We start from the raw sequence: 23,637 nt of genomic DNA on the forward strand, positions 1-23,637 counted from the left end.
GCAAGACTTTTGTTGTAGTAACAAAAAGTTGCTCAATTCTTCTGCTTACCTGGAATATGTTCATCTGCAAATTTAGTGGACACAATGTACACGCCAGGTACAGTTGGAAAATAGGACACTTTGCAAGTTCCATCTTCTAGGTCTTCAGTTTGGATATCTACCTTGCTGGGTCCTTCAACTGCCAGTGAGATCCCACCATAACCTACAAAATGGCTAAGTTAGCCTCAGATTTCCATAGTGCTATTATAAATTTGACATAAAATAGTCCAAACCCATAGCAGTAGCTAGTTGGTAGGTTTGTATCATAATGGGCACGTGGGAGTTGCATGATGCCTTAATGACATTTTTGTATTCCTAATCAGTCACATATTCAAGGCATAGCATGCATTCAGCTCCTAAAATGCTCTGACCATATCCCTTTTATTTCATTAATGTTGAAAAGTTAGCTTCAAAGACTGTGGCCAAGACTCCACATTAAACCAACACGAAAATATCCGCCTCATTTCCTTCTTGCTGTACACAACGATACTAGAACCAGCACCATCAAATGAAAGAAAAGCTTCATCAGCGCCCCAGTGACAGTCGCTGTTGGCTGTAACGGAAGACACCAGCCAAGACAATGCAAAGCATTTTAGAAGTTAATAGCACTGTCTATAATTAATAACTGACAATAATGACCGTGCATGCTTAATACACCATTTGCATCTGCTGCTTTGTAGCTTGTGACCTGGTGGTCACATGCTGAGGGAGACAACGCTCTCGTTTAGAGAGGATACGTACCTCACAGCATCTCACAGTCCCTTTGCAATGGAACTAACCTGCGTCTCTTGTGTCTACAATGAAGTCACACATTTCAAAGGTTCGTCCTTCTACCAAGCCACGTCCAAAAACTCTTGCTCGTCTGGCATCTCCTATCTCAGACTGGACCACCATGATTGTTACAGGGCTGTTTGGTACATGGCTCCCATTTTTCTTAATGCTAACCAGATGTTCTCCTACTTCCCGTGGAATGAATGAGATGCCTACAAAGCAGAGAAATGTGACAAACTTATTCACTTTTTATGCATGTTATACTTGATTTAAATGCCTTAATCACACCAAGAAATGAAATACTGAAAGAGCACTCTCTTTACACATGTTGAAGCCTTGCTCTCAAATGGGCCACAAAGCCATTCACATATGCTGACAAAAAGCACTTCAATCACAACCTGGCACATCACATGCAAGCTAACACAAGAGGTCATTCTTCATACTCTTCTGTCTTTGGCCAACTGTACCAAACAATATTAACCACTTGGTTTGACAACACTCTTCTGGGAAGGAGCAGAGAAGTCAGTCATTTTACACAGCAAAGCAAACTGGCGTAGAGCCTAATATACTACTCTCTCAGATCAAGACTGTCAGAGCTTACCAATGTGGTTATTGGGTAGCCTCTTCAGAAGACAAGGCTCATCACGACCTGATGGGGCTTTAATGCTGGCTGTTAGGAGACTGAGATCAGTCTCATTGATGTCCAACAAAAAGTCAGCAGCAGAACCAAGCTTAACCTGGGACCGTCTTCTGTTATCATCTGAATATATAAAGAGAAACAAGTCAGAAAATATTACAAGGTTAAGTGCAGAACAAGTTGGAGGACTTCATGTTCCTGCCACAAACCAGGTCCCCCATGCTATCAGAGGGTTATTTTCGTTACGAAGTGCTTCCAGAAGTCTAAACTTTATACCTGTGATCTTGGCTGTGAATGGACTGCCCGGGATGTGCTTGTCGTTGTACTTGACCAGGATACTGTAGTTCCCAGGTAGAGTAGGCAGGTATGTGACTGTGCACGTCCCGTCTTTGTTATCAATGCAGCTAATCTCTGCTTTTGAAGGTCCTTCAATAGCCAAGTCCAGCCCACCTAGGAAACAAGGAGAACAGCACTTCTGTAAATCTTTGTGCACATCAAGTCCAAAGACTTGGTCCAAGGAGGAAGATCCAGTACTTGGTACTGAAAATGCAGCTTAGATGCATGTTTTCAAAGGACAGCAGCAAAAAGAGCTCAGGCCAACCCACTAAGACCACAACTCTATTCAGTCTGTTAGATCTACCTAACAGTGATTCCACATCCAGTCATCATCCACTAGATCTAAGCTGCCTTCAGTTTATTTTTGCACCCTGTGCCACAGGGTACATCTACTGCTCTTGGGAAGAGGTAATAAACCAGTTTTTACTGCAAGTTACAGCTTGATATTAGCACAAGTCATTTGTATCACACCAGAGATTTATAGTTGGACAGATGAATGCAAAGTAATGCCGATGCACATTACACTTCCAAGAAGTTCCTAGTTTAGGGTAGGATGGGTTTAAAGAACAGACTTACCCTCTCCTGCATCTTCCGTGACAATGGTGAAAGTCGCCGGTTTATTGGCAACCCCATAAATGAGGCCAGGCCCATAAGCAGACACACTGCCGCTGTTTGGATAATTCACATAGAACTGCAGAGGGCTCTCTAAAGGAAAAAAACCAAAACAAAACACAAAAGAAGCACTTTTAAGGATGTGTGGCATGGACTACAAGAACAAAACAGACATCACACTGCTCCGACCCAACGGGACCTTATTCTTATGCGTACTGATACCCATGTTCTTCAATGCCATTCTCACTACTTGATATTTGAAGAACCTTTATGTGACTGTAATGCACTTAAAAAAACGAATAAGCCTCCCCTTTCATCTTCAAAAGATACTTCTCCACAATTTGTTCCACATTCAGTCATGACAAAGTAAGTGTTACCCAAATTACCAGAGATAAGCTTCAATGATGTTGTAAAGGGTCTTATTCATTACAAGTTTATTTTTAGTACATTAAATCAGAACATGACTCAGAAGCAGGCTTTCAGTTCAGGCACAGATCCTGAATTTTGGTAGCTCAGAATTAGGAACTAGCACAGCACATTGTCTGACTCAATGAACCTGAACTAGCAAATTTGAAGGGTATCCAAAAACACATTTGCCAGGCTCAGATTAGCTAAGCTGGTGCACAAGAACAAAAAGTACAGTTACCAACAGCCAATAATGGTTTTAAAAAAAGGCACAGATAGCTCTTAAGTCTAAAGCTAGATTTTGCAGCTGAGACAGCAGCAAGTTTGATTCATGATAGCCTTCAAGAAGGCAACATTATGGCACATCATCCTTCTGTACAGGCGCAGGGTAATGGTCTTACTGAATCGATACATCCGATAGTTTGGCACTCTCTTGGTTTCAGCTGGGATAGAGTTAATTTTCTTCCTAGTATTAGGTATAGTGTTATGTTTTGGATTTAGTAGGAGAATAATGTTGATAACACACTGATGTTTTTAGCTGTTGCTAAGTAGCATTTATACTAAGTCAAGGATTTTTCAGCTTCTCATGCCCAGCCAGCAAGAAGGCTGGAGGGGCACAAGAAGCTGGGAGGGGACACAGCCAGGACAGCTGACCCAAACTGGCCAAAGGGATATTCCATACCATATGATGTCATGCCCAGTATATAAATTGGGGGGAGTTGGCCGGGAGGGGCGGATCGCTGCTCAGGAACTAACTGGGCATCGGTCAGTGAGCTGTGAGCAATTGCATTGTGCATCACTTGTTTTGTATATTCTTTTAGTAGTATTATTGTCATTTTATTATTATTATCATCGTCATCATTTTCTTCCTTTCTGTCCTGTTAAACTGTCTTTATCTCAACCCATGAGTTTTTTGGGGTTTTTTTCCCGATTCTCTCCCCCATCCCACTGGGTGAGGGGAGTGCACGAGCGGCTGCATGGTGCTTAGTTGCTGGCTGGGGTTAAACCACGACAGGCACTTATGGAGGTGCTATATCCATACAAAGCGCTGAAGATACGGAAGTAGCACCATGCATCACATTATCGAGCTCTCTGCTTCAGCCAAAGTTATCCTGTGTTTCTGTACACCAACAGAACCAGCAGCCCAGTTCAGGAAGTGCTGAAAGTATTTTGTCTCATGTCTACACATCCTTCTACAGATCTGCCCCATTTCGCCCCAGCCCCAGGCAGCCAGCATGCTCGGAGAACCACGGGGCAGCCCCAGCCTCCAGGCGAGGCAGAGCTTTGGCTGAGGAGCTGCGGGAGCTGGTGAAGTAAGGACAAAGAAGAGAAGAGAAAGGGAATGAAAAGCAGTGGTTTCTGTTTGTTAAGAAGCAGCCAGGAAGAAAGAAAGATTACAGCATAGTGTGCATGTGTGTTTTATTTTATTGCAATGAGATGGAAAGAGTAACTATAGTGTTTTAGCCACTTAGTCCTCCCCACAGATTGGAGATTTTATGCCAATGCAGTCTTAAGGATAAACATATACTGTAACCACTAGTTTTGCTGAGCACCACAGCAGTAAATTTCAACCTGAAAAAACTGGTAGTTTGAAAATTGTATATTTCTTCTTCATAATAAAATGCCACAAAAGCTAGTTTCCAAAACCAAAATCCATTTTAAGCCTGGCTGGTACTATTAAACCACAATGGAAGCTCACATGTGCCGGCACTTACTCCTTTGCTTTAGTTTCTCTCTGGACTACTTGCAGATGAACTGCTGCTGAACGGTAAGACGTCCTGGGCAGTTCTTACTGCAGTGTATACAACTAAGCTATAGAAACCTTAACAGGGAGCAGATGCATCGGCAGGACACTGCACTCAGACTTGTGTCGCCTGCTTTGTCGAGACTCACCTGGGATGTGCTTTCCCATATATTTTATGTGCATTTCATGCAGCCCAACCTCAGTAGGAGCGTATCTCACTGTTACTGTGCCGTCTTTGTTATCCACAATATCAGGCGTATCCGTCTTTCCAGAGGGCATGTGTACTTCACCTACAAAAAGCCACCGTAGGAGTTACAGAAGGAGAAGCTGCCTGCTTCCCCTCTCCCACCCATGAAGATTGTCTAGCCATTTTAAACAAGCATTTTAAATTGTTAAATTCCTTACCCACAGGCACAAATAGGAGACTAATGGGAACACTAACCAGACATGTTTTCTACTTAAGCTACATGAATACAACGCAGCAGCAGACATCTGGCAAACAGTCCTGTGACCTTACAAACTCTACAGGCAAGGCTGTTTGCTTCAGCCACTGAAATTTCCCCAGCAAGCCTCAGGAATGGCACTGATCTACCTCATTACAAGAAGCTCACTCTCCTGGGGCTCTTTTGAAAAGGAAAGATCGATTGACCCTTCAGCAGGGACAGACCAGCGCTTGGGGTAGGATTCCTGAGCTAGAGGGCAGGAAGGGACACAGCTCCTGTGTGCAGGAGCTTAGCGCAACCACAGTCTTACTGGGGTGATGCTCTCGGATGCCAGACCTGTGGAAGAGGGGTCACCTGCTTTGGAGAAGGTATGTGACAGGAATGCAGGATTAGACTGTTTTGCAGCATCTGCACAAAATAAGTAACGGAGCTTATCAAGGATGCATGCAGCTGCTCCAGAAGGGAAAAAGCAGCAACAGGTCCTACAGCGCAGCAGCTCACAGCCTAGCACTGAAGACCACAGCAGCACCAAGAATCCCTTCATTTAACTCAAACCATCAGCGGGGCGTATCCTACTCGCCCTCAGCGGGTGCCACTTGATGTGAAATTAAACAACTAAGTTGCTGGCAGGATACAATCCTCCCCCACACGCTGTGGTCTAGACCACCCAGACTGTTAGCTGCAAATGGATAAACATGCTAACAAAAAGCAAAACCTCCCTGAGAGGCTACGCGTACTCCAGGTACCTGTTATTTCTCCTTTCCTTACGGCAAAAGGGATAACCATATCAAAAGGCCTGAATCCCATGCCGTTCATGTCTCCAACCGGGACATAAGCTTCTTCCGTGACCTAAAGGAAGCAAAAGGATGGGACACTTCAGAAACGATAGTAGACCCAAACAAGCACTTGAACAACTCCACTGTGAGCACAAGCAGAAGAGAGCGTGCGGTGATTATCGCAGCCAGCCACAGGACCGGGCTCAACCAGAGCAGTGTCCAGCCAAGCTCTCCTTCGTAACACCACCACACCGCAGAGGGGAGCGAATCAAACACGGTGCAAATGGAAGACATGCTGGAAAAAAGTTAAGCGATAAAAATGGAACACAAAGAGATAGAAGACAAATGTAGCGCACACAAGACCCAAAGTGGCTCCATCTGAAAGGATTTAGTTGCTTAAGGCCTGGAAGAGAAAGTGATTTTTGAATGGGGCAGAGTGATTGCAACACAAAATGGACAAAAGAAACAAGTTTCACAATGCGACTCTGGACTCAAGACACTGTGCTATTTTACTGGGAAAACAAAGCAATGCGCTCAGGTTGCTTTTGCCAACAGTAGACATTGCAGAAGTAGAAGCTGTAGGTGTAATGATCCTCTTCGTGTTTAAATGAGCGTTTATTTGGAGACTCCCCTCAAGCAGCAAAGAAAAAACAAGGTCTGGATCCCAAGAACAATTGATCAAACAGAAAGAATGAACACAATGACCAGAGCGATTCAAGCAGTCCCAAGAAGCAGGCTGTCATCTGAAATGGAACACAGATGGGGAAAAAACAGCTGAAAAATGTAAAAATTGTGTACCCAAGGGCGGAATCCGGGGGGGGAGGCGCCCACTGGCTCCTGTGACCGCACGGCAGCATCATCTGCATCTACAGCCTGGGCAGGGGTAAAGGCAGGTTAGGTGTTATTCTCACACGGAGGCACTCCCACCTTTCACAGTACAGAACACACAGCTCCTTCCAGCTTCTCAATGCCTTCCTCCCACTGCGCAGCCCTCCCAGTCCTCTCGCCATCGCAAGGACCTGGATCCAGCCAGGGGAGCTGGGAAACTGCCCGTATCCACAGGCACTGAGCACTGGGGGAAGCCACCAGCAGCACAGCAAAGGGACAAAGCTGGTACGTGCCATTGTTGGGAGCACAGGAGGGAAGCTGGAAAGCACTGCCTAAACACTGGTGAGATTGAATTTCAGAGCTGCTTTTTTATGGGACTGGTGCAGGGAGGGAAGTGAAAGGTTTAAACCTAAGATGCAAGTCCCCAGGCACTGTGCAGCATAGTGTGCGAGCTGGGAAGCAGGAGAGCCTGCCACCGTGGGAAGGCTGCTCCTGGCTCATGCACTTGGGTGAATGACCCAACCCACGTCCAGTCATAGCTGCAAAGCTATTCTTCTGATTCATAGCTGGGACAGCATCGTCAAGACACCGAATGTGTTTTCCCCAGGCACAGCCTCCCTTCCCACCAGGCATGCCAAGAGGATGACTTGCAAATTCCCATCTCCCCCACTTAACCCAACAAGAGTGGCTGGGGCTGACACCCACACATGCAGCTCGACTGGGCTCAGCCACCCCAGCTCCTCCTGCCCGTTTACACCACTGCAAACCACCCTAACAAATTAACCCGCTGGAAACTTATGAAGACTCCACTAAGAAAACCAATGCAAAACAGAAATACTGCTGTTTCACTGTTCTCTGTCCCCAGCTGAGACACCCAAGTCAAACACGTACTGTATCAGCCAGCTAGGAAGTGGGAATTTTGGCTGGCTGGGAGCAGGCTCCCTGACCTCGAGAGGCATTTCCTGTGGTGAGCTTTAAGCAGCAACCAAGGGAGTAGTTTTTCTCATGGAAATCTTCAGAGACACCAGTAGTGATCTGCCAGGGTGGCAGGTAGGAAGAGCCAGCATGGCCGGCCCTGAGGACTCACCCGTGGGCTCCGGCCAGACTCAGCACAAGTACAGCTGTGTGGTTTCAAGATGCACTGGAGGCTGCCTCGGCTGAGATTACAACACCAAGATTTGTTTTGCCAACACTGAGAGCTGTTCTTCATGTGAAAGGCTTCTGTGAGCCCTCAGAGGCACCTAGTCTGCTCCTCAGGGAGGCTGGGGTTTTGTTTGCTTTTTAAACCTAAACATGCTGAAGTACTGCACGTTGGAAGGAACATAATTAGAAGGAGGGGGATTTGGCTATAACAGTTTAACTAGCACTTGCAAATCATTTTTAAGTGTGAGCTAACAGCCTGCTTCCCTGGGATCTGTCAGCAGACCGTTCCTTACTTTGGGGTCAACATTATAAAGAGTGGGAGACAGACAAGTCAGAGCACCGTATCTGACAATGGCTGAAGTAATTAGTCGTAGAAGCCGATTACAACTACCCTTACATCATTTAGAAAAAGAACTACATGGTCAGGAAATGAAAAATGAATTTCTTCGGAGAAGCCAAGTCTTCATCCTCTGATGGCTTCTATCCCTCTTCACTTAACTGTATTGCCTGCTCAAAATAAGCTCTGCAAGTAACAAGGATTCATTAGCTCCTGCTAGTCTAATAAATGCCTAAACATTTACACAGAGTTAACCTATCACTAAATAAAACGTGGCAGCAGGAATCCAAGTGGGAGACATTTTCAGAGCAGAGCTGGCTTACCATGACGGTGAAAGGACTGTTGGGAATGTCCACCCCACCAAAGCGGACATAAATCACATAGGTTCCTGGTTTGGCAGCGGTATAGAAGATATCGTAAGTCCCATCCTCGTTTTCAACAACATCTGCTTCAGCTTCTGTCCCATCTGGCGTCAGGACGGTGCACGTCACTTTTCCCTTCCCTGCTGATTTGGCGTCTACCACAAAACCAACCTCCTCACCAGTCTTCACAGTGGGTGCAATTCCAGGACCTACAAGGCAATTTTCGTTACAGAACGCGTACAGAGGACAGTTTTCCCAGGCAGGCTGCCCACGAGGCGCCCGGGAAGCACAGCACCAAAACGCCAGCCCCAGGGACCCACAGATGTGGTTTTGGGAGCACACGTACAGCAAGGGACGTTTGTAGTGTTGGTCAGCACAGCGGCATGCAAGAGCTGGCCACCAGCTTTCCTTCTCCTCTGCAATCAGAGGGGTGGATGAGAACAGAGCGGAAAAAAGCTAAGTTTGAAGAAAGCAATGCCTTAACCCATACTCTTATCGTCATACTCCTTTATGCAGAGCCAAAGGCACTATCTTCTGCCCCAGCCAGCAACTTGGCTGTCACTGCTTTAACATAAACCTCCCTGTGTAAGCAGCTACAAAAGGGCACAGGAGCAGCCATGACCATGTCTTCTCATACATTACCCACAAATTATTTTCCACTGTTCCGCCACACATCCCAAAAAAAGAAAATCAATTGTAGCAAATTGTAGCAATCAGATCCAGCATGAAGAACGTTGTGTTTAAATGAGAACTATTAAGTTGTATTTGCAGTACATATTTAATACTCCTGCTTTTGACCAGCACTTGTTACCAGGTAAATGGCTCGTTTTCAAGTGGCAACGAACCTGCCATTTTAATACCTTGACGGTATTCCAGCATCTACTCCTACAGCGATTGTATTTCAGCTTTACAGCGGAGAGTCAGAGGCACTTCTTGGAAAGGGGAAATTTAAGCTGGCATCAGAGCAATCTCCATCAGTTATTTTGAACAGTTAGCAACTTGAGTTACTTGGAAGAGTATCAGATTCAGCCATCAAGGCCTCTTTTAAACAAATTTTGAAGCAAAGGGGATACCTGCCACTCTGCGTTTTCCATTGTGCCTGGAATATATTTCTGTTTAAGCAGGCTTGAAAGCAGCCAGCTGCCAGACGGGCACTGGGCACGCTCTAACCGCATGATGCAGGTCAGCACAATGCCCAGACACTCTCACAGGTCTACAACCACAGATTAAGTTTCCCTGTCCAAGTTGGTCTTGCCTACTTTATTTATTTAAAAATCAGGGGATTTAACATTCAGTGGCATTGTTGTAACTTGTTCCTGTCCCTTCTGCTCCCCGTCACAGCCTCCAGCTGGCTGGGAAGCAGCAGCATGCCATGGTGGCCAGCTCAAAGCTGCGTGATGACCACCCATCCTGAGAACGGGTAAGGGTCAAAGCTGTAAGTGTGCTCCTACAGCAACAAATTTGGAGTCCCTCCCCTACACCAAGGCACTGATTTTTGAGGCAATGATTTTTCTGAGTTGTAGTATTGTCTTATCTTTAGGTTCTCTCCTTCCACCCATGCCTTCCAAAAGTCTGTTCAGACCCTGGCCAACCTTGACCAGACAGAAAAGCAGCAGAAACCTCCACTAATAACACCCAGCCTGAACAGGCTTTGCTAATGCAGAAGCATGTGGCCAGTTACTTACATCCTCAGAATTAATTCTGTTCTTGCTTGGAACGAAAAGCTTCTTGCAACACTCGCAGTGCAAGGTGCATGATGCAGTGAACGTGTGCAGATGTGTTATTTTTAAATCAACCTCACTGCAGTTCTCAGCAGGATTTATCTAGGCCAAAGTAAGCATCAGACTTCGGTTGCATCTGGCTGTTTATAACAACCCAGGCAGTTTGAAAGATTTTACTAGAGACTGCAAAAGATTCCTGCTCACCCGCAGGGTGGACGCTTCTTTATCTTTAGGAAAACCCCTCTTGTAAGAGCAGCCAGATTACACAAGTCTCTAGCATCTTCTACACCCATTACATCCACTGTACCAGGCTCAGAAGGCAGCATTACACCAAGTACAAACAGCAGCAACAGAGAGGAGCCAACACTCACCTGTGGCCAAACACTTGCTGGCATCCCCAGCTGGAGATGCCCGGATCCGATAGGGAGAGGATGGGATATCATCTCCGCCGTACTTCACACCAATCGTATAGCGGCCTGTTTTGTCAGGGACATAGGTGACTGTGTAAGTGCCATCCTTGTTATCATGAATGTCCACTCTCTTGGGTTTGCCCTCTTGGTCCTGAGAAATGCAAAACAGAAGATTTAGGCACTATGAAGTTAGTTATGAATTCCTTTAGCAGGGCACCAAATCTGTTCACAACCATATTTAGATAGTCTCAAACAGGTGCAGAACTGCAACTTTTTGAGGGTTAAATATATTTCACTCAGGGACTAGTACCAGGAATAGACTATTAGGAGCAAAAAGGTATCAGACCACTGTAAAACAATCAGTGCTATCATTAACTACCCTTTGTTTGATATGAGAATGTTTATAAGATGCAGCAAGCCATTTAAATGAACCTTATATTAATGGTAAGAAGTTTTAGGCTTCATTGTCATATTGCTGCTGGAAATGAAGAACATCTCCCAGGTCCCTGAGGCACAGATCGGGAGCCAGACTGTGCAGCTCTGTCCTGACAAAGCACTGGGTAGCTTTGGCCAGCTGCTCCCCAAAAGATTTGAGGTCAGGGGGAAGTATTACTGGAGTCTGCCATCAACCCTCCTGGATGAGGCATCCAGCTCCTGACACACCACAAGGTCTACAGTCAAAAGCAGGTCTAAGTAGTCCCTTCAACTACACTGAATACAAGAATTAAAAAGATGCATAAACAATACAGACCTGAGCTTCAGCATCAAGCCTTCATATCTACAACCAAGATCAGCACTGTGCATAATGTTTCCAACAGAGCTACTCCCAGCCTCAGCTTTCAGTGCAACTCATCAGCTGCAAAGCGTGAAGCATTTTAGAAAGTCTTCCAGGCCTGCTTAGAGGCAATCGCATGTTGACCCCATTCTGTACTTTATGACTTAACACTGCCTGGGGTACAGTATAAGCTGCAAAGGACTTGAGATTTTAGGTACAGCACCCAAGAGCTTACTTCTTTCAGGAAGGCTTGTGAAATGTTTGACGTTCAACAGATCAGAACAAGAAGCAAACAAATGCTGCGAGGAGGATCACTTATGCACTCCCACCATGCAGGACTTGTGGAACTTGATCTTCAAAGCCACGGCCAGGCTGGGAGCTCTGATAAGCATTTCGATCCTTTAAGAGCACACTTGCATGCCAGAATAAAGGCAACTGCTTTGCTGCACTTGAGCAGACTGTGGGACAGCACGGGAGCAAGAATGCAGAAGGGCAAGTACAACCGGCCATGCCATGACCTAGGCATACCAGAGCTGAGAAATGTGCTTTATGGCCCACTAACCAGAGACCTTTTTGCTGAGGCCACAGAGTCCAGGCACCAGAAATTTCAGGAAAAGCAAAAACAAAGTCAAATAAAAACATTCCTGTAGTATCTCTTCAAGCAGCTTATGACTTTTGGCAACCTTGAGGGAGACTTGTTTGTTAATTTATCATCATGTAATGCTCAGTGTGGATGTTACCTCGTGGCCTTGCTGAACTACACTGCTAGAAGGCTGTCTCCATTTCAAATTCCAGCATTTTCATAATCTTACAAGAAACTATTTATCCCATTTTGGGCATCTGCAGAGTGTAAGGTTAACCAAGAGCCAAATATAGCGTGGGTGATGACCTTAAGACAGAAGTGTCATAAAAGCAGCCTCAAGAGCTTCACAAACGCAGAGTGCAAGACTTTCCTGTACCAGAGCTTAAGGTCCAGCCAGGAGCCCAGTCTCTAGGACACTGGGTATGTCAGGGTACTGCTGCGGACGCTTCCCATAGGAGCCACTCACGCCCACCTAGAACAACGTGTTTCCACTCCTGCTTGGTTTTGTAGTTACTTACAGTGATCTGTACAGCCAGAAGTCCCTGCCCGGCATCCTTAGCATCCACAGCGAACTCCACAGGCAGGCTGGCTGGTATGCCATAGGAACTGAGACCTGGTCCGCTCGCCGTCACTTTACTGGCATCATACGTAGGAAGCACCTTCACCTTGAAGGGACTTAAAGAGAAACCAGTTATTGCCCCCTCCTCCTAAGTTGATGGCTGATAGTTACTGCAGTACACGCTGAGGTGTGGATACACGTCCCCTACAGCATCTCTGCTGTAGGAGCAGCAGGCTCAAACCACTGCTGAAAACCCTGAACTCATGCAAGGGCCCGCACTGGTTAAGTACAAAGGACCACAACTAGCCCTTAAACGGTGCTCATGTGCTGGGACAGCATGATCAGGTCATTAAATCTTCAGTTCATCTAAGTTTATCTTCATCATCTTACCTGCGAGGAATCTCTTCATCAGCGTATTTGACAGAGATCATATAGGGTCCCTCCTGCGTAGGGGTGTACACCACTGTGTGGGTGCCATCTCCGTTGTCTACTACATTAACAGGCTCCACAACTCCTAAAAAAGCAACAGACAATTTTCTCAGCTGCACTATTAAAACTCAGTTCCTCACCAGCCATTTGCTGCACAAAGCTCCAAGATGCACTACTTATTTACAGTTTGCAACAAGCTAAATTTCAATATTTATTTTTTTTTTAAATGAAAGCAATGGGCATGGACCAGTGATCAGTTTCCCTTATTTTGTATTCAAGAGCCATTGACTCGAGATAGATTTGTTATCCACCACTCTCCGGGCTCCCGTCTTCTCGCTGTAAACAAAAGCTAGCATGAGAATACTGGAGAAAAATGTGTCTTTCTGTAAAGCCCAGGTCAAAAGCAATTGCTCAAAATACACTGAAGATCTTTTCAGAAAGAAAACGAGTAATGGTTATAATTGCCTGAACTGTCATTTACAAGATTACATACTGTTACTGGGATTCACTGCACAGAATTGAGCACTAAAGCCAGTTGGTGCATGGCATTCACCAACTGACTCTTTCACAATCAGGTATTTGGAAAGGCAGGCCCGCTGCCTAGGCAGGAGAGCCCTGCAAGCTGCAAAACTCCTAAGAAAGCAGGATCAATTATTTCAATTTGCATTAAGCTAAATCTACAACAGATTACGTGACGTATCGGTTCAGATCAACACACAAAGCAGTCTACAATTGCAAGCTAGCTTTAAAACACAGGAAGGATTAGCAGTAAAGCAAGCGCAAAAGAAACGTATAGTTGCCATGCAAAGCCTAAAAGCAACACCGTTGGTTCCCACTCCCTCCTCCAGATGATTCTTGCTGTTGCCAATTGGATTTCTGAGAGCCAAAATTGCCAGTAGTTAGCGAGAGTTCAAACCTGTCTCAGTGTCACCCTTTGGATCACCTTTAAAGAAATCCGAAATCGCTTTCAATGGGGAGCGCCATCCCTGGGAATCCGTCTCATCCACTAAAATTAAAGAAGGGTTACCTGAGGGGCACCCACACCAGCATGAGCTGACACTCGAGTAAGGAAACAGCTCTCACCTCCTAGCAAGGTGAGACTTGCAGCCAAAAGGTACTCGCTGCTGAGATACTGTGCCACCAAGACACAGCTTCCTAGGTTAATGCTATCGCTTGAGGGCCTTGCTGCTCTCTGGGGACCACTGAGGGGTTCCATCATGTTTCAGAGACCCCTGCAACCCAGTGACACAGGTTTCCCAAGTCACCATTCACGTGTGAGATTTTGGATTTACTTTTTGATGTCTAAATCTAAGCCACAATTGTTCACCAGTGATAGTTACTCACGTCACTTCTCCCAGCCCTGAAGATTAGGATAAAGCCATCAAAGACACTGCCCAAAGCAGCACTACCTAGGACACAGTTCTCCTCCTTTTACAGCATGACACATGGGTCAGCTGTCAAGGTGCACACGCTGGATGAACAGGAACAGAGGGAAATGCTCATTCAAGTGGTATCACCATCTTTGCAAGCAGGGCCAGGACCATGTTACCCACCCAAACACAGAGATGGGGGCACAGCTGGATGGAGTACTTCGGTTCTTACCTCTGGGTCCTGCTACCACCACCTCGAGGGGTGCTACTCCTGCCTTGCTGGTGTCTACAGTGAAGGACTGTGGGATTTTGGCTCGAACCGCTGTTCCCAGACCTGGTCCTGCTATCTTCACCTTGCTGGGATCCACAACATCCTTCACAGGAACCTTGAAAGGACTGCCTGGAAGTTAACACAGCAAGCGTTAAACACCACAGAGTTAACAGTTACAGGAAACCAAAGGTCTTTTTCCCTACTTTTCCTTGGGCTTTTTTATCACTATCCCTCAGCCTCAGGCAGGAATGACAACCCCACAGCCTCCACGCTACTTCTCTGCTTCTGCAAAAGCCAGAACTGTAATGATAGTGCTTCTACATTTTCACTGTCTACTCAACAATTCAGCTGTGATCCATCTGCTTCTCACACCTCAGAAAAAAAATGCATGAAAGAATCCAGAAGTGCAAATGCAGGCACTTGTTCCCTTCATATTTTACCAAGTTCAGTATGTTGACAAATAAAATGGGACCAACGGGAAAGAATCGGTTCACTCACAACTTCTAGGAAAGAATACCTAGACGCACGCTGTATGACAGCACGTAAGAACTCAAACATTGCAGCAAAATCTGTCTGGCATTTAGGTGCATTTAATTCTTGGTATCAAGCAAAATATCCTTCTTTTAATCGTGAACTGCTGGATGCCAGATGTACCTGGAACATTCCTTAAACATACTTCACTTCAGCTTAACATGCAGTGCAAATGCATAGAGGTAAACGTCTGGTTTAGGCAACAGTTACCATGCTTTCTGCAGCGACCAAAACTTGTACTGTTTAATATAATCCCCATGACAAGCTCACCCATTAGACCATCTTACTGCAGAACAGAGTCTTGAAGGCATCCACATACCAAAGGGCTATTTTCTTGACCTAATGTATTATGCACCACTTGTGCATAATACCATTTATTTGTCAAGGGCTAGTGCCCCTTTCCCTGTCCCACCCATCTGTACCCGCTCTCTTGTTCCCCTCTGCAGGTGCTACAGCCTTGAGAAGGCTCCTCCACGTCCCCACAGAGGCTGTTTCAGAAACGAGAAGTGACTGCAGCCCTTCCTCAAAACTACCGCACCACAGCACAAAGCGCTCCACACTTCCCTGCCGGGTGTGAGGAACAAATGCCACCGCTGTTTCTGCCTGAATTCCCAGGAAAAGCAGAAAGTCAAAACCTCAACATCCCCCAGCACGAGTGAGGTGCAGCCAAGGCACCGAGTCCTTAGCTCAATGCCTTCCCTCTTCTGAAAGCCACTGAGCAACAGCTCTTACCAGGAATATGCTCTCCCCCATATGTGATGTTAACATCGTAGTCTCCTGGAACATAAGGAACATACTCGGCGCTGCAGCTCCCATCCTTGTTATCTTTACAGCTAATTTTAGACTCTGAAGGTCCTTCAACAGTTATTCCAAGGCCACCAATTCCTGCCCCTCTGCAAGACAGAAATGCACAGTTAGAATTACCCATTGTTAGAATTATCTGCTCCTAACAGCAACTTCGTAGCCTTCACATGCTCTGGCTGCATTTTTACTCTTATTGGAAATGCAGGAACCTGACTTCTGATGTCCAGCCTTCAGCGTGCTCTGGCAAGCAAAGTCGTTCAGCATAACCTCATTCGCACTTTCCTAAAATTTCACCTCTGCAGAGCAGAGTGCTCAGTACACGATGAGGTAGCACACACAGTAATCAGAAGGACACAGCTTAACCTTTTTATAAATATTTGTACTGGGTTTAGCATCCTGCATCGCACAGCCCGCTACACTCCTCTGTCCCTCAGATATTCCTTAAGGATCAAGGCCCAGTTACCTGGTGACAACCGAAAAGGCATTCGGCTGATGTGTGAAAGCTTCTTTGAGTCCGGGTCCTTGTGCTTTCACACGTGATGGATGGCAGCCCTCTGTCACGTTCACCCTGAAGGGACTGTTTGGCACAGGTACGCCATCGTACGTTACGCTGACTGTGTGCGGACCTGTTAAGAGGAGGAAAACACGTCCCGAATTCCCTAAATATTCTCATCACTTAACATCACTTCTACAAGATGCTAGAGACTTAAATGTCAGTATATGGGTAAGAGCCTCCTCCTGCATTTCACAAGACTTCACTAGTGTTTCATAACCAAGATGCCATTTACGCACTGTTCTTCTGAAGCCAAGTTACAATCAAAGTGAGTTCTTCAAGTTAAAATAGAGCTACTTCCTGCAGAATTAGCTCCTCTACTGGCAAAAATCTTGCTAAGACGCCAACAAGTTACTGGCAGACCTCAGTAGTTTGCCAAATGAAAGTGTCAGAAGAGCTGCTTGCTCTTGGTTTTCCCCTCTCAAGCAAAAAAAACAAAACTACCCCGAAAAAAACCCCAGAAGTTACCCTTTTCAAACGGCGTGTACTCTACTGAATACGTTCCATCGGCATTGTCTTGGATGAGACAGTCTGCGGGGGAGCCGGACGGGCTTGTGATCTGCGTCCTGATGTGGTCGCCACCAGCCTTTGTTAGAGGTCGAGCATCCACAGCAAACTCAGTTGTAGCTTCTCGGAAGACATCTGCAGGATACGTTTTGAAGAGTCACTTCAAGAACCGCGTGTATTTCCAACGACAAAACATTTTGTGAACCAGCATGATAAACAACTCATTTGAGAACATAACGAAACACCCCTGTCCAAGGGTCACCATGGGAACACGCAAGGCTATTACAGGTTTTAATGCTCAGAATACTCTGTGCAGGATAAAGGACCGCAAGTCCCACAAACTCTGATAACAACAGTTATTCTTACCTTTCCCTTCCACTCCTGGCCCAAACACTTTAATTCTGCTTGTGTCCACAGCTGGCTCCACTTTGACCCGGGCTGGGAATTTAGGCACTTGCTCTCCTCCATATCTCATCTTGATCGTGTACATGCCAGCCGAGAGTGGCACGTACGTTACGACATAGGTCCCGTCTTTGTTATCATCAATCTGGACCTCAGCTTTGGAACCAGCATCCGACACCATGTCCACCCGCAGGTCCCCGGGACCCGCTTCTGTGCAGTCGACATTCAGCAGCCCTGCCTCACCTACTTTACCACGTTCCAGACCTGGGCCAGTGGCAATGACTTTAGAGACATCAAACGGCATTTCTATGTCTGCCTTAAATGGCGAACCAGGAATGTGAACCTCTTCGAAGAGGATGTTTACAAAATACTCTCCAGGCTTCGTAGGCAGGTAGGAGACTGAGCAGGTTCCATCGCCGTTGTCTGAGCATTCAATTTTAGCTTCACATGGACCTTCTACTGTCAAACCCAAACCTCCAGTTCCTGCCCCTTTGGTATCTATTGTGAATTGGGCTGGTTTTCCAACGAGGCCCCCTCGAAGACCTGGACCATGAGCTTTTACCTAGAAGAGAATATGCAGTTGAGCTAAACTCATTTTTTCATGTTATTGCCAGCACAGACTGCCTAGTTAGACTTGTTTGTGTGCGAGACTTGATTAACAAGCTCTTAAAAATACACAGAGAGCAATATCTCCTTTGCCACTCCCCCCAGTTTTACTGTAAAGTTAGTATCTCTCCTCCAAAGAGGTTTCTAGGCAAGAATATTCATACTCTCACCATAGCTGTTTTTATATAGCCATGGGATATAAAAGGTAGAAACGTTAAAATATTTGATGGCTGTACACAACGTTTTTCTTGAAATCTATTTCCTTAGAAGGAAGCATCTCAATTAATACAGTCGAGATGCTCATGAGGCCATCTTCTATTAAATTAGGAGCAGTACTTGTTTCTGCCACACTATGCAGGATGCTTGCAGTATTCTTAATTAGTTCAATGTTTTTTCAAATACAGTGTTATAGGAATGACTTCCACAAGTCACAGAGCCTGCAAAAGGAACGACTCAGCACTCCGAGTAAGAATGTTCCTGCGTCTGGTTTGGCCAAAACCAAGCCAAGACTCGTGCAATAGCCCACAATTCAGTTTTCAGCTATCAGTTGCTGTTACAGCCCTAAACCATTCACTTACCTTGGAGGGGTCTGGAGGTAGCGTGGCCTCCACAGTATAGGGGCTCCCTGGGATTGGGTTGCCATCATAACTCACATCCACCATGTACAGTCCTTCTTCCCTTGGGATGTATTTTGCAGTGCTGCACTCCTTACCCAGAACCGGTTCCACCAGACATGGCACAGCTTTCCGCATAGGACTGGAAATATTAACATCCAGTTTACCTTGCCCACCAGCTCCTTTGGTGTCAATTACAAATTCCTGATCCTTCCCTACTTCCACTCCTGAAAAAGACAAAACCCATATTACTACGTTAAGTACTCAACATCAGACAGTGCTCCAAGAAATCTCTCATGCACATACCACTGAGGGAGCAAGCACTGGCAGAGTCCTGCTCAGTCTGCATCCCTCTGCATGCAAAAAAACTGCCAAACCAAACAAAAAAATAAACAAGCGCTTTGGTTAATTGGAGCTACAAAGCTACAGTGCTAAACAAGCCTGTAAGACATGGTCTGACAGTATCAGAGACTCATTTCAGGAACGCAACAATATTTCACAGCCCTAAGTTCTTTCACTTTTAGAAAACAAAGAGACTGTATGAATGACATTCTGCACTGTAGCAGTTACATATATTTGAACAAACAGCCATCTCGCCCCGAGGAAATCAGATTTCATCAGTGGGTACCCAGCCTGGTGAAAAGTCCAGCTCTGTTCACCACAAGGGACTAAACCCCAACGCATGCATTGTCCACATTGCTATGTAATCTTTGCGCCCCCCCCCCCCCCCCCCCCCCCCCCCCAAAAATCTAAATTGAATTTCAGTCCTCAAGAGGACCAGCTAATTCAGCAGGTCATGTTGGCTATCGCCCAGATTCAGGAGGCACTTCAGAGGCAGGCTATGGGGCTTCCAGCCCAGAGGTACTTACTGTTTTCGAGTCCATTGACTTTAACTTTGCTTAAGTCTAGTGGAGCAGCAACGCCCACAGTGAAAGGGCTTTTAGGGATAGGATCACCTCCGTAAGTTACCAAAACCTTCATTGGACCCTAGTTGGAGAATTTAGAAGTTAGCTCAGCTCTTCACTTCGTACAGACACACTAACATCCGAGCAGTACATAACCACTTTACCTAATCCATTTTAGCTGACCACAGCCAAACTTACTGGTTTATGAACTCTCAAGCTCTCATCCCACTGCAGCCCTTCAAAGTATTAAATGGTTTTTATTTAATGCAGGGAGAAAAAGACAATTCTTCCCAGCATTTAATTAGACTATATTCAAGCTGCCTGGCAAAACCTCTGGCTCAGGCTGGCTCCTACCCTCCCGGCACTCAGACCCGACAGCTGAATGAATGTCCCAGTGCTCCAGACCAGGTATCCCCTTCCACTGCATGGAGAGGCCAGGCCAAAGCCAAGCCTGCAAAGAGGCTGTATTATTACAGCATCTGAAATACCAGGAGTTTAAGCCCTACAAGTCAAAAAGATTAATGGTCTTGTGTATTTTGGCTGGACTATCACACAGCCATGGCAAGCTCCAGCCCACTATGTGTGCTCCTTTTATTCTCTCCGACCGCAGTCCATATTTTAGCTATATTCACTGTTTGCTTACTTTTCGTTCTTGGCCGGTTCAGCTCCCGAGTGAAATAATCATAGATGTTTCACACAAGCTAGTGAATAGCTTCTATGATTATTCTTGGTTGTTTTTAGAAAACACACACACAGGTAGCTGTAGCAACACCGTGAGATAGATAAGGCTGAGTAAACAGCATTAAACCAAGGCTCCTCTGATGTGGCCCCTCAGGAGTTTAACTACCTAGTTCATCCTCCCATCGCTCTAAAGAGTCCAGAGTCTCATTCGTAAGCTACCGCTTATGAACCCGAGAACGACAGGGTCCAGGAACGACCTACGTGCTCACAGCCTGGAGGGACAAGGCTACTCTAATTACTGTGCAGTCTATTTTTATCTCCTCTTTTTAACCATTGCTTTCAAGCCACTGCTATCCGCGAGCATCTCCTGTAAGTCCACGGCTCCTCCGTGACCCAAGGTACTCCTCCAGATGGGAGACCCAAGTGGGAAACCTGGTTTGGGCACCCTGGCTTGTTTCACCATTGCTTTTCACGTGAAACACAGCAATCTGGTACTGCTCACACACACACGCGCAGAGTTCAGACGACTTTGCTCCCTTCTGCATACCAACCCTGACTGAACAAGCAAAAGCTTCTCCAAACAGGCACGCCAGCCACATCCTGAGATCATGCAACTGCTTTATCCAAAAACAAATGCTAGCTCTATGGTGCTTCCAAGAATGCTAATCCAGCATTATCAAATAAATAATGCTGCAGCCCTCCATATCGGTCCACTTTTATACAGCTACATTCAAGAAAGCTGGTGCAGACGACTGAGTAGCTCATGTGTTTGTTCAGCAGAACAAGAGCAGCAAAACACCTTCATCTCAGCACTACAGCACCTATGTCTTCAGAAATACATGAGATTCGTGCATTCTGGGGTTTAATGGCCCTTTACAAACACACAAGCACAGCATAAGGAAGAATACTTCTAGTTATTAGCAGCTTCCACTTTCAGCTCTTTAATGGTGTTGCTAGGAAGCATCTGTCTGTGAACCAAAACGAGTTACACTGAATTTCCTTCCAACCCAAGGGAAAACCTCAAATACAGACAAATACTTTGACGCATTTAATCTGCAGCCCAGCTTCCCTCCTCAGCACCAACTCGTTCTCTTTCCTACTGGGGAGCTGCTGCACCATCACCCAAACGCTGTCCTTTTTGTCCCTGCTCTGGTTTGCACTACAGCTCCTTTGACAGCAGCAGGCTGCTGAGAGGTGGCACACCACAGCCCTGACTTTGCAGGGCCGCAGCAGCCCAGAGCAGCTGGTGCAGCAGCCAGCTCTGTTTCAGACCCCACGAAGGTTCACCACCTTTCCTCTTCGACTGATAAGGTGTGGAATGACAACATGAGCTGTGTGCTACTGCTTCAATATCTCACTTGTTCCCAAAAAGAACACAGTGTCAAGCTGTCGATAACTACATCGGAAAACTGCATTACTGCTTTCCAATCCCTAATGTCCTGCAGGCTTTAGGGATCCTGGGGAACAGGACACCCTGGCAAATTTTATCTGCTCGTTCTCTGTGCATGGGTACCAGGGAGGGAGGTCTCGGCACTACGGTAACATGAGCCATTCACTCTTGTATTCCTACAGGAGTCGGACCTACCTGCTGTATGGGAGTGTACCTAACAGTGTGGGAATAGTCATAGTTGTCAATGATATCCAGATCTGCGACTGCCTCTCCCGGCACTGGGCCACTGAACTGCACATCCAGCGGCGCTTTTCCAGCTCCCTTGGTGAACACAGTGAAGTGCGTTGGCTTGCCATTTTCCACGCCTGAAGAAAAATGTTCATTCTAATTTATGCAGAGCTCGCACACAGAAACTCTTCCCAAGAAGCATTCGGTACCTATAAAGCCCAGGCAAGCAAAATGCCAAGGGAACGGAGTCGTTTCTAATCACCTGGCACCCCACCCAGCACTGCATCGCTGCATCCCAGCAATGCTCAGCCAGGTAGTGGCTACCCTGCAACAGCCCCTCACGGTCCAGCACTGGCCACACCATCTCAACCCAGCTCTCACCAGTTTTGTTCAGCCCAGGTCCTTCAGCTTTCACTTTGCTGGCATCGTGCGAGGGGTCCACTTTAACCCTGAATGGGCTGGCAGGAATTTCCTGCAACAGAAACACATCTCTAAACATAACCAGATCACTCTTCACCAGTTGAAACTAGACAGATAACAATTTTAAGATACTTCTGCTTTAACTCCAGCACCTTCTTGAGTAAAATTTTGCCTCACTTAAACACTCTGCTCTGCCTTACCGAGTAGTATCATTCAAAGTCTAGGGCAAAGTTAACAGCTGGACAGTTTGCAGGGGCCTCTCTCCCTTGTTTTGTTTAAGGAAAACTTATTTTTATTCCTATGTTCCTTGGAGAGTCACTTAGATTTTCTATCCTTTACAAAGCAGCTTTGCCCCATCACTGAGACCACACTAATTATGCCAGCCCAACACATCACATGCTTGAACTTCAGTGTCTCCAGCCAACCCCTCTCATTTGTGTACCTTCAAGTACTACAAAAGTGGTTTTAGAAACAGTGACCAGACAAAGCGCACGTGAGCTGAAATGGAAGGAGCCAGCTGTAAACTGCCACAGCCAGCTGTGAACTGGCACGTGCTCGGTGATCAAAGAGCAGATAAACAGACTCTAGAAACATCAGGCTGTAAAACAAAGATTACAAACCTCTCCTGCAAAAAGCACTTTAATAGTGTAGCGCCCAGCAGCAGGTGGTGCGTATTTCACTGTGAACGTATCATTAGCATTATGGATGATGTCGAAATCTATGTCTTCTTCCTCATCGCTGACCACACGAGCATCACACTTAATGCCAACACTGACATCGCCTAGGAAAAGCAAATGAGGTTTTGCTACTGACAGACATTGCTAGCCAAACAGCCAGCACATTCCCATTTCCAGTAGTTGTTCAAGCCACCACATTAATTGATGTAACAGATCACATCACAATTCATTGCAATGTTCTGCTTCCCAAGGTTTTTCCATGAAACAAGGAAAACCAGCATGAAACAGTACATAATCCCCTGCCTTGCATGACCTGTGGTTCTGATACCACAGCAACAGCCCAGTCTGCCTTTACCTTCTCCTGCATCCGTGCAGTCAACAGTGAAGTGGGTCGGCTCGTTCGCTTTCAAGCCAGTTCTCTCCACACCAGGTCCAAACACTTTCACTTTCTGAGGATGACTCCCTTGACCTATAAGGACCTACACAGATTCACAAGGGTCAGAATCACACATCTGTGTCGCACTCGAGATCACAGTCAAGTCAGAGCATTGCTTGGACAGAGGCTTCAGGAAAACAGTACCAAGGTAAGAGTGAATTGCCCCAACTCCCCCAGGCTGCAGCTGGACTGATAGAAGACCTCCGACATGTGAGCTTGTAAAAACAGAAAGCTTTTTTCAAGTGAATAGATGCCTAAAAAAAGGGAGAAGGGCACACCTCCTTGAAGTTCACAGAAGGGTTTTATCATCCTAGTTGTAACGACAAGTAGTT

The 23,637-nt window shown here is 46.1% G+C and overlaps 1 protein-coding gene across 5 annotated transcripts in view; it reads right to left on the minus strand.

Moving 5' to 3' along the window:
- Positions 1-23,637, minus strand: part of FLNB (filamin B) — a 74,133-nt gene that overhangs the window by 10,998 nt on the left and 39,498 nt on the right. For 2 of the 5 annotated variants that reach the window (XM_050904850.1, XM_050904852.1), the window contains exons 15-37: positions 23,225-23,348; positions 22,813-22,973; positions 22,154-22,244; positions 21,740-21,909; positions 19,438-19,555; positions 18,533-18,795; positions 17,313-17,910; positions 16,908-17,081; positions 16,350-16,512; positions 15,815-15,975; positions 14,513-14,680; positions 12,872-12,995; positions 12,441-12,597; positions 10,526-10,715; positions 8,395-8,642; positions 6,562-6,636; positions 5,734-5,836; positions 4,694-4,834; positions 2,360-2,488; positions 1,724-1,897; positions 1,412-1,570; positions 819-1,022; positions 50-202 (exon numbers count right to left, since the gene is read on the minus strand). In XM_050904850.1, the coding sequence (XP_050760807.1) occupies positions 50-202; positions 819-1,022; positions 1,412-1,570; positions 1,724-1,897; positions 2,360-2,488; positions 4,694-4,834; positions 5,734-5,836; positions 6,562-6,636; positions 8,395-8,642; positions 10,526-10,715; positions 12,441-12,597; positions 12,872-12,995; positions 14,513-14,680; positions 15,815-15,975; positions 16,350-16,512; positions 16,908-17,081; positions 17,313-17,910; positions 18,533-18,795; positions 19,438-19,555; positions 21,740-21,909; positions 22,154-22,244; positions 22,813-22,973; positions 23,225-23,348 (4,048 nt within the window). Of the gene's footprint in view, positions 1-49; positions 203-818; positions 1,023-1,411; positions 1,571-1,723; positions 1,898-2,359; positions 2,489-4,689; positions 4,835-5,733; positions 5,837-6,561; positions 6,637-8,394; positions 8,643-10,525; positions 10,716-12,440; positions 12,598-12,871; positions 12,996-13,826; positions 13,917-14,512; positions 14,681-15,814; positions 15,976-16,349; positions 16,513-16,907; positions 17,082-17,312; positions 17,911-18,532; positions 18,796-19,437; positions 19,556-21,739; positions 21,910-22,153; positions 22,245-22,812; positions 22,974-23,224; positions 23,349-23,637 lie in introns of all 5 variants that reach the window. The other 3 variants (XM_050904853.1, XM_050904851.1, XM_050904854.1) reach the window with 3 other exon arrangements.

This window comes from Gymnogyps californianus, chromosome 13, assembly GCF_018139145.2.
Source record: "Gymnogyps californianus isolate 813 chromosome 13, ASM1813914v2, whole genome shotgun sequence".
NCBI lineage: Eukaryota > Metazoa > Chordata > Aves > Accipitriformes > Cathartidae > Gymnogyps > Gymnogyps californianus.